At 37.3% G+C, this 11,521-nt stretch overlaps 1 protein-coding gene across 1 annotated transcript; it reads left to right on the top strand.

Annotated features, from left to right (window-relative positions):
- The first annotated feature begins 342 nt into the window (after positions 1-342).
- LOC104772477 (cation/H(+) antiporter 9-like) lies at positions 343-3,543 on the top strand. Its single transcript, XM_019241864.2, has 4 exons — positions 343-613; positions 718-1,193; positions 1,590-2,136; positions 2,231-3,543. Exons 1-4 carry the CDS (start codon positions 365-367, stop codon positions 3,356-3,358), a joined length of 2,400 nt encoding a protein of 799 aa, XP_019097409.1. The 5' UTR covers positions 343-364; the 3' UTR covers positions 3,359-3,543.
- Positions 3,544-11,521: the final 7,978 nt, after the last annotated feature.

Genomic DNA, 11,521 nt, shown 5'->3' with positions numbered 1-11,521 from the left:
AAACCGGTCCATATAGAACCAACTCTGATAAAAACTTGATCAGTCAAGTTAACCGATATACGTACAATTTTACATATGTTTTCTTTTTTTATAAATATTTTTCACGTACATCTGGTATGCTTAATTTTTAGTGTATCTATGTGTATTTTGTTGATTAGTATATTTCTACAGCTAAAACAGCCAAACGGAACAGAACTATTTCAAAAACAACAAAAAAAACTGGCCAACTATCAACAAAACAACAACCTGTTTTTTTTTTCAAAAAAACAGTTACGTTGTTGAATATTTTTTGGTTAAGAAGAAAAAAATAAAACAAAATGGATCTTGAACAAATTTGACAAAAACATATCTCTTGCTCATCATCATGACCGATTCTCAAGTACTACCTCCTGCGCCTAGGCCGCGTCTTAGCAACGCTGAAGTTTGTTACGGAGCCACTTTTTTCAACATCTCTTCTTACGGAATCTTCGAAGAATATGAAACTCCGGCTGTCATCTTCGGACATGCATTGCCTCTCCTTGAGATACAAATCATTCTCATCTTCGTTTCCATCGTCTTATGTCATATGTTCCTCAGACGTATTGGCATACCACAGTTCGTCTCGTACATGCTCGTAAGTTGAGGAAAACATCCACAAATGTCAATAATCTTATATTGCAAGTACATGCTCATGGTTTCTTGTATTGCAAGTAACAGGTCTTTTGGTTTTTAAACTAGGCCGGTTTTATTTTGGGACCTCAGCTATTTGATCTGGTGGAGTTTTCATCAGACAGGTTATCGTTAGACGTCCCCGGATACGTCCCGTTGGAAGGTGTGGCCAGGTTTGGGTTGGTAATGTTCACGTTCTTGATGGGCGTGAAGACCAACAAGAAAGCCGCATTTCAAACCGATAGGCGGACGATCATTATAGCGGTTTCAACCTTTCTCGTAACTATGATCAGCGGATTAGCCTTCAGAAACTTCCGTCTCGACAAGGTCGACCCTCTATATATGCCTTTGAGGCTGGCTCCAACAGAACGTACCGTGATTGCAGCGGTTCAAGCATTAACGCTGTTACCGGTCATAACCCACCTCGTATATGAGCTCAAGATTCCAAACTCGGAGCTAGGCCGCATCGCCATATCTATCGCCGCCATCAACGATCTCATTGGATTTATCACTCTGATATGCGTCTCCTATGTAGGAACATACAGGTACGCAAGACGTCTATATAACTAGCAATTCAAAAAAATTCTACAAAAAAACTACTCGATTATCTCATTAAGTATACTCTTGTTGTTATTTACGTTTACAACCCGGAGACTTAGGAGTCCAAAAGTCCAAAACTTGTTAAAAAATTTGATCAACAAAATTTACCATTTTATTGTCTACGTCTACATGACATTTTACTCTGTCTAGATGATATAACATTTTAATTTACAAAGAAAGCCAAATAATTATAAGAAATTAATTATGATTAAAAGAAAATACAAAATAAAATAATAATTGTTATCTAGATAGTAGATACGACACTCGAGTGCGTGATTAGTAACTTAGTATCTAACAATCTTTTGAACATTTGTTCTAATAGAGTTTGAATTGGTCCGCAGGTACGTATCGCCCAACATTGCCAACCGTGATATGATAGCAATGATCATCTTAGTCCTTGTGATCTTATTCATTGTCAAGCCTACGGCACAACGAATTGTTGATATTACCCCAGAAGGCAAGCCCGTACCGAGAATATACTTATACGCAACAATCATGACAGCAATCGCCGCAAGTATTTACTCAGAATTTTTCAACCAAATCCATGTTCTAGGAGCTTTTTTGGTTGGGATGGCGATCCCAGATGGTCCGCCTTTGGGATCTGCATTAGAGGCCAAGTTCGAGAGCTTGGTTACAAACATATTTTTCCCTATTTCAATCGCAGTCCTGACGATGAAAGGTGACGTTCTAAGGGCATTATATTTGTTCGATGACATTTCCTTTAACATAGTTCTTGTGATTCTTACATCGGTCGTGAAATGGACGGCCACGTTTGTACCTTGCATGATCTGCAAGTTACCAATGAACGAATCTGTTATCATTGCCACTATAATGAACTATAAGGGTTTTGTCGACTTATGCTTCCTCGATGGCGCTGTAAAAAAGAAGGTAAAATAATCTTTATTAACCTAACCAAATTTACATGAATCTTCTATATGTTGCATCATGGTTTTAAATTAATGATTCTTTTTTTTATATACAGAATTTAACGCAAGCAACGTACACGTTCATGACTATTTACGTGCTATTGAATGCGGGAATTTTACCTACGATTGTGAAGGCACTATATGATCCAAAGAGGAAATATATTGGATACGTCAAGAGAGACATTATGCATCTGAAGTCGAACTCAGATCTCAAGATTCTAACTTGTTTGCACAAACCGGACAATACCTCAGGCGTGATCTCGTTGCTTAAATTGATATCTTTGCCGCTAAACAACGAGAACAAAGACAGAAGAGTCATTTCTGTCACGACGTTATACCTAGTAAAACTCGTCGGACGTATGTTTCCAATCTTGATACCGCACGACAAGCGGTCTAAAGCACGATCACCTCAAAACTCTTACATCCAAACAATGATGCTCGCGTTCAACGAGTTTCAACAAGAGAATTGGGAATCTATGACTATTAATTCTTTCACAGCTTACTCTCATGAGGATCTTATGGATCAAGACATTTGCAATCTTGCTTTAGACCAACTCACATCGATGATCATTGTCCCTTCTGGACGAAGATGGTCACCAGATGGATCATATGAATCAGAAGATATTATGATCAGACGTGTGAATGCTTCTCTCCTCGACCGAGCTCCATGTTCTATCGGTGTACTCAATTACCGAGGATATCTTAAAGGTAAGAAAAGGACTAATAGTACCATTAACGTCGGTGTAATCTTCATTGGTGGTAAAGATGATCGTGAGGCGCTCTCGCTTGTGAAATGGATGAGACAGAATCCGAGTGTATGTCTCACCGTGACCCGATTTTTATCTGGTCAAGAACCAAATAAGTCCAAGAATTGGGATTACCTTATTGATGATGAGGTCATGAATGATTTGAAAGCGACATATTCCACCGTTGAAAATTTTTCGTATGTGGAGAAGATAGTCACTGGTGGACCCGCGGTAGCCACCGCCGTTAGATTGGTGGCGAAAGATAATGATTTGGTGATTGTAGGGAGAGGTCATGACGATGAGTCAATGGATTTCACGGGATTGGAAGAGTGGATGGAGCTTCCAGAATTAGGAGTCATCGGAGATTTGCTTGCATCAAAAGATTTAAGAAGTAGGGTTTCTGTTTTAGTAGTACAACAACAACAAAAACATGAATGAGTGTAACATATTTCAATGATCTCAACCAAAAATTCTATTCACATACATAGGTCAATGGTAGATATCTTTAATTATATTCACATAAAAAGATGATTGGAGAATATATATTTATAAGTAGAATGTCACACTAATTTGTGTTGTATATGTGATGGCCAATTCTAATACAATTAAAACAGCTTTTAATACAACAATTTAAATTAATATTAATATTTTAAAATATGTGAGATATGTTACAAAACATAATTAACTTGGCGACATAGAAAGTCATTTGCATTTTAGATAAAAGCAAATAGAAATTTTTGTGATATATTACAGAACAAAATTGAATATGAAGAAATATGAAGTCTACATTTTAATACAAAAACATTAAAAATATATATTTTCTATTTTTCATAACCTTTAAATTGTCAACTGAACCAATAAAGAGAGAGTATGACAAATGGGTTGTTGTATAAATGTACTTTTATGTATTAAAAAAAAATGAATGAAATTTAATTTGTAAAGAAATTAAAAAGATGAAGAAACATACATACAAAAAAATAATAGCACTATATAATGTCATACTATATAACCATGTCTTCTCCATTAAAAACACAATATGAACTCTTTTAACGTAATGAGTTTTTTTAATAAACTGATAATATGATCTTCTCCATTAAAAACACAATATGAACTCTTTTAACGTAATGAGTTTTTTTAATAAACTGATAATATGATATTCTACTATAAATAAAACTATGTATACAATTCAAAACAATAATCATTTCTAATAATATAATACTCATAGAAAACTCCTAAGATATCAGAAAATTAAGACAACTAAAATGTGAAAAAATAGTAATGTTAGTAATGGACGAAAAGAATCACTTGTACCTTCTTCGTTGAATAGAAGGCCAAAAAGATTGATTGATACATTCATTTCAAAGAAGAAACTTTTAAAAGGTTTTTATTAGATTTCTAAAAGCCTTATAAAAACTTTGTAAATGCCTTATTTAAAACCTTTTAAAAATATTTTTAAACCCTTTTAAAAAGCTTTTAAAAACCTTGTAAAAGCGTTTACAAGGTTTTTATAAAATTTTTAAAAGCGTTTACAAGATTTTTATAAGGTTTTTATTTCAAAATTTTTGGCAGGAAAATAATTTTATAATTTTGGCAGAAATTTTTTTTCATCTTTTGGAGGGAATTTCTTTTGATATTAGCGGAAAAAAAATTTTTTTGCGGAAATTTTTTTCGATTTTGATGACTGTACATTCTTGCTGTCACTCAAAAAAAGAGTAATTTAGTCATTTTGTACATAAAGAATGATAGTTTTGAAAATGATCAACATGGAAGAGTATTTTAAAGAAAGGGCATTGAAAAAGGTATTTTTAAGAATACCCTATATTATTTGTTTTTCTTAAAAAAATGGCTAAATTGTATGATCGTTTATAGGAAAAAAAAAAGAGAACAAATTTCGTGATGTTGTACTTGCAATCCATGCAAATTGATTAAGAATTTACATGTTTTACTATAGTTGACAATATTGGATTAACAAGACAATATGATATACTTTTACCACAAATAGCATGGATAACGCATTGTACAATGATATAGATATGATATACTTTTAATATTTAGAAAGATTAACTCAAGGATGTTTGAAAATTTTAGAAAAAATTATGTTATTCTGAATTTCTTAATAAAAATGAATACTTTGTATTTCTAAAATATATATATTTTTTAGCAAAAATAAATTATATTGATGAATGAAGATAATCGTTATACAATAGGTTTGAAAGCTATGGTAGAGGTGAAAAGTATCCCGAATAGAAAATATTTGAATTACAACCAAACTTTGCTAAATAATAAGCAGCGTTATTAGCATTATTTCTATAAAATATTATTTATATAAATCTAAGATAAACAACCATATGAGAAATGCTACTCCCATGAAGAGTGGCACAAATTTTGATTCATTAGCTAGAAATACAACCATATTAAGAATGACATTCTCATATTTTGGTATAGTATATCCAAGAGGCGAGGCTTGTATACCCAATCCAATTGAACACGTTTCAGCACTTTTATCTAAGCTACCTCGCCATATAGCATATCAATGTTTTCTTAATCTAATTTTGCCCATCATTGTAAATATGTCAATTCAAGCATTTTGCGTAGACCGCATGTATCGCGTCACGAGATTTAACATCCCTCTTCTTATAGTTGATCGATTATACAATCTAGCCATCGTTGTAAGAGAAATAAATAATATATTTAAAAACAGAAAAAATATCAAAAAAATCTTCAATTTTTAAATTTGGAACAAAAAAGCATAAACTTTAGAAATATTATTTAAATCATAAAGTTTTTGTTGACTTTTTAATAAAATAGTTTACTTTCATTTACTGAGCCATTTAAAGCATGGCGTTAAATCTCCGTTAACCGAAGGATCACGGGGTTAATTTTCCATCACATGTGTTTAAATATATATGTGTTGTTAAATAATTTAAAGTGAAAGTTGACGTGGTTTGGTGGTAACGTGATATGATCGTGGCAAGTATGGAGCCAGAGGCTGCAGAGAAACCGGAGATGAAGGGAAGGAACACTCATTCAAGAGCTAAGGAGATGGCCAAGGAAGCTCACTCACTCATAGTTGACGGGTCATTCAGCCTACCGAGGATCCAAGTCTTCAACATATCTACTTTGAAGATTTCACCCGGTAATGATAACTAGATAACTTAGGTGTGAAGTTTGTACTCTTTTTCCCATAGTTGAGTTTTGTCCCAATGGGTTTTCTCAGTATGGTTTTTAATGAGGCAAATGGATCACTACGTCGAGTTATCTAGAAGTCATTACCAATGGGGAATAATGTACTTCTGTACTAATACAAGTGACTTCTATACTACTACAGGTCACCTAGACGTTTTGGCTATTTTCTTATTTCCTTTAAACGTCTTGTTGTTTTATTTTGAACTTCCTGTTGTTTGGAGTGTCGAGCCCTAGGGTTAATTATAAAACCCCAAGCTACGCCTCTTTGTTATTTAGCGAAGAAGTATATTGAACAAGTATTGTTAAACTTTTTCTCTCAATTCGAATTCTTGAACGCGTTCTTGATTTCTGATTTTCTATACACTTTGTGATTCAGAAACTCTTCACTTTGTTTTCAATCCATATAACCATCTAAACAATCCTCACCATCTCATCATTGCTTTTATCACTCGATCACTTCCATATCCACCCACATTATCGTTCACGCACCATCACCATCGAATCTCATCACTAGTCACTTGTCTTCAGCCTTTCATCGGAGTTCCATCCTAGGGAGATCGTATTATGTGGTATCAGAGCCAACTCTGTGCCAAAGGCTAAGCGATTCTAAACCCTAATCTCGTTTGTGTTATTTTGACTTATTTTGTTTGTTAGTTTTAGGGTTTGTTTTGTTGATCCTTGGTGTTTAGATCGAGTTCTATGAGTCTAGGAGTCAGTTTCTGTGTTGATTTCGAAATTTGATTGCATTAGGGTTTAATTATTTCGAAGTTTGTTCATTATAGGGTTTAGTATTGATCGATTCTCTTATAGTGTTGCTCGACATTAGGTCTATAGCCGTGAGTCTCTTGTTTAAAATTCTGAGTCTTAGAGTTTTACTTCGAGTTTCTTCTTTAATTTGCAGGTACAATAGAGCTTTCTCCAGAGGCTATGGAAGCTTTGAACCAAGCCATGTCTAAGCAAATAGCAGAAGCAAATAAGACAATGTCTACTCAATTTCAACAACAGATGGAGCAGCTCAGTAACAAGTTTGAGAAGCAGATCAAAGACATAGCTCAAGCATCTAGCGCTTCAGATCAAAGTTCTACAGAACCACCTAGTCCTAATGAGGCCCTTCGTTTAGCTAAAGGAAAGGCTCACGTGGGAACTTCTTCAAAGCATACACGGATCAGAACCGCTAAGTCCCCTACTGGGGGAAGAGAGACTTGTTTCAATCAGAGAAGAGACATTCAAAGTACAGAAAGAGGAAACCGTAGGACTGGCAGAGATCATATACGTCCACGACGAGCTGAACAAGTAGCTGGGCATCGAATATACATTGAATCAGATAGAGAGTATTCCAAAGAAGATGAAGCTTCAGATCATAGTCAAGAGACAATGAGGAGAAACAGAAACAGAGATCATGGTAGGGATTATGATCCTTTGAGGCAACAGCTGAATCATCTCAAGATTCAGTATCCTTCTTTTCATGGTACCAATGATCCAGAGACTTATCTAGACTGGGAAAGGAAGATGGAATCAAACTTTCAGGTTCAAGGTACTTATGAGTTGAACAAGGTGAAGATAGCCATATCCGAATTCAATGGCTATGCGTTGTTGTGGTGGGAGCAGCTGGGACTTACTAGACATCGACAGAGAGAGCATGCTATTACTACATGGGAACAGTTAGTCACGCAAATGAGAAAGAAGTTTGTGCCTACACACTACCAGAGAGAGACTCTTAACAAGCTTCGGCGTCTCATTCAAGGCACCAAGTCTGTTAGAGACTACTATCAAGAGCTGGAAACGCTTATGATCAGGGCTGACCTAAGGGAAAGTGAAGACATGGTTATGTCTAGATTTCTTGGAGGGTTAAACAGAGAGATTCAAGACAAGGTAGAGCTGTAGAACTATGAAGATGTTCAAGAAATGGTACATAAGGCAGAGTTAATTGAGTCACAGATCAAGAGAAAGGGAGTGAGGACAACATTTACGCCTAACATGTCCAAGCCAAGAGATTTCAGTAAACCCGCCTTCACCAAGGATAGCAAATCCGCGACAGCCACAGTCAATGAGGAAGCTAAGATCGATTACAAGCCTAAGAGTAGCACCTCTACAAGTCATATCAGGTGTTTCAAATGCCAAGGAATGGGGCATTATTCCAGAGACAGTCCCAACAAGAAGATGTTTCTTATTCAAGAAGGAAGAGAGATTGTGCATGTAGACAGTTCGGAGAGTGAACCAGAGTCTGATTTAGGTGAAGAAGGAGAACCCGCAGTCATGGGGGAGATGTTAGTAGCACGCAGAGCTTTAAGCGTTCAGATTCATCCAGATGATAGAGAGCAGCGTGAGAACCTATTTCACACCAGGTGTATGGTTCAAGACAAGGTCTGCACCTTGATCGTTGATGGTGGTAGTTGTACTAACGCAGCTACTGAAGAGATGGTACATAAGCTTAATCTCAAGACCACTTCACATTCAAGACCTTACCAGCTGCAGTGGTTGAATAACAAGGGAGCTTTAACAGTTTCGCAGCAAGTGATGGTGAAACTAACAATTGGGAAGTATGAGGATGAGCTGCTATGTGATGTGATTCCGATGAAGTCAAGTCATATTCTATTGGGAAGACCATGGCAGTTCGACAGAAAGGTGGTTCATGATGGCTACACCAACAAGCAATCGTTTGAGTTCAAGGGACGTAAGGTTACTCTTCTACCACTTACACCCAGCGAAATCTACAAGGACCAGCTTCACATGAACAGCAAGGATACAGAAAAAGTGTCTCACAGCCTGTACATCAATCACAGCGAGTTCAACAAGCTATTTGATCCAGAGATGACCACATTCATGTTTGTTTATAAAGAGACACTCACCAGCACCAAGCCAGCAGAAGAGCTTCCACGCGAGATGATAGAGATTATAGAGGAGTACAAGGATGTATTTCCAGAAGAGATACCTCCAGGCTTGCCTCCAATATGTGGGATAGAGCATCAGATCGATTTGGTACCAGGTTCAGCTCTACCGAACAGACCAGCTTACAGAACCAATCCAGTAGAAACTAAAGAGCTTCAGAAGCAAGTAGAAGAGCTGATGAGCAAGGGACACATCAGAGAGAGTCTAAGTCCATGTGCAGTACCAGTTTTTCTTGTACCCAAGAAAGATGGTTCATGGAGGATGTGTGTTGACTGCAGAGCTATTAACAATATCACAGTGAAGTAAAGACATCCGATTCCGAGATTAGATGACATGCTGGACGAGTTATGTGGGTCAACAGTCTTCTCAAAAATTGATTTGAAAAGTGGTTATCATCAGATCAGAATGAAGGAAGGAGATGAATGGAAAACAGCTTTCAAGACCAAGCAAGGGCTCTACGAATGGCTAGTCATGCCGTTTGGTCTCACCAATGCTCCTAGCACCTTCATGCGTTTAATGAATCATGCTCTCAGACCAGGCATCTTCGTGGTTGTGTACTTCGACGACATACTCATCTATACCAAAGGTCTAGAAGAGCACTTAGAACACATCCACCAAGTTCTAAATGTTCTTCGTTCTCAATCCCTCTTTGCTAATTTTTCTAAATGTTCATTCTGTACTACTGAGGTTTTCTTTCTAGGCTTTGTTGTCAGTGCAGAAGGAGTTAGAGTGGACGATGAGAAGATCAAGGCTATTAAGGAGTGGCCAACACCCAAAAACGTGGCAGAAGTCAGGAGCTTTCATGGATTAGCAGGAATCTACAGGCGATTTGTCCAAGACTTCAGTACTATTGCAGCGCCACTTACAGAAGTTATCAAGAAAGATGTAGGATTCAGATGGGAGGAAGCACAAGAGAAGGCGTTTTCAACCTTAAAAGAGAAGCTTATCACTGCCCCTATTCTTTTACTTCCTGACTTTATGAAAACTTTTGAGATTGAATGTGATGCTTCTGGAGTGGGTATAGGTGCTGTTTTGATGCAGGATAGGAAGCCAGTAGCTTACTTCAGTGAGAAGCTAGGAGGATCGACACTAAACTATCCTATATATGACAAGGAGCTGTATGCCTTGGTTTGGGCTCTTCAAACGTGGCAGCATTACCTGTGGCCCAAGGAGTTCGTCATTCACACTGATCACGAGTCCCTGAAGCATCTCAAAGGACAACAGAAGCTCAACAAGAGACATGCCAGATGGATGGAGTTCATTGAGACTTTTTCCCTACACGGTTAAGTACAAGAAAGGTAAGGATAATGTAGTGGCAGATGCATTATCCAGAAGGTACACCCTCGTTTCTACTTTGTCTTCCAAGCTAGAAGGTTTTGCTGAAATAGTAGAACTTTATGAGACTGACATCGATTTTGCTGAGAGCTATGGCAAATGCCATAAGTTTGCTTTTGAAAACTATTATAGGCAAGATGGATATCTGTTCTTTAAGGATCGATTGTGCATACCAAGAGGATCCATGAGAGAGCTGCTGATCAGAGAAGCTCACGGAGGTGGACTAGCTGGACATTTCGGAGTGTCAAAGACTCTACTTGGACTGCAAGAACACTTCTATTGGCCTCAAATGAAGAAAGACGTTGAGAAGGTTTGTTCTAGGTGCCATATCTACAAAATGGCGAAGGGTAAGGTACAGCCCCACGGCTTGTACACTCCTCTACCTATCCCTTCTCAACCTTGGACTCATATCTCTATTGATTTTGTTCTTGGCTTACCTCGAACCAGAAATGGTAGAGATTCGATTTTTGTTGTAGTTGACAGTTTTAGCAAGATGGCTCACTTCATTACAAGTCACAAGACGGACGATGCTGTTATTGTAGCTAACTTGTTTTTCAGGGAAGTAGTACGTCTACATGGAATGCCTCAGGGTGATTGTCTCAGACCGAGATACAAAGTTTCTAGGACACTTCTGGAGGACGATATGGGCTAAGCTCGAAACCAAGCTATTATTCTCAACCACATGTCAACCGCAAACAGATGGGCAAACCGAAATGGTGAACAAGATGCTATCTACACTTCTTAGGACCTTAGTGAAAAGCAATATCAAGTCATGGGAAGAATGTCTACCATACGTTGAGTTCGCATATAATCACGCTAAGCATTCTGCTACTCTATTCTCTCTTTTTGAAATTGTTTATGGTTTTAATCCACAATCCCCTCTAGACTTGATTCCTTTACCTTTAAGTGTGAAGTGTAGCTTTGATAGCAAAGAAAAGGCTGAACAGGTTAGGAGGATACATGCTAAAGCTAAGGAGAATATAGAGAAAAGAACCAAGCAGTACGAGAAGCATGCGAACAAGGTCAGAAAGGAGCTCGTTTTCGAAGAAGGAGACTTAGTGTGGATTCATTTACGCAAGGATAGGTTCCCAGAAGAGAGGAAGAGCAAGCTTCTACCACGAGCTGATGGTCCATTTGAAGTCATCAAGAGGATCAATGACAACGCATAGCAGATTGATCTTCAAGGTAAGT

The sequence above is a fragment of the Camelina sativa genome, chromosome 20, assembly GCF_030686135.1.
Source record: "Camelina sativa cultivar CO46 ecotype springtype chromosome 20, ASM3068613v1".
NCBI classification, from domain to species: Eukaryota; Viridiplantae; Streptophyta; class Magnoliopsida; order Brassicales; family Brassicaceae; genus Camelina; species Camelina sativa.
This window is presented reverse-complemented; position numbering and strand designations above follow the sequence as displayed.

Excerpts from the sequence above, each read along its gene's own strand:
- LOC104772477 (XM_019241864.2), top strand. The coding sequence starts at position 365 with ATGACCGATTCTCAAGTACTACCTCCTGCGCCTAGGCCGCGTCTTAGC. Across the intron at positions 614-717 it reads AGTTCGTCTCGTACATGCTC|GCCGGTTTTATTTTGGGACC; the intron begins GTAAGTTGAGGA and ends TTTTTAAACTAG. Across the intron at positions 1,194-1,589 it reads TCCTATGTAGGAACATACAG|GTACGTATCGCCCAACATTG; the intron begins GTACGCAAGACG and ends ATTGGTCCGCAG.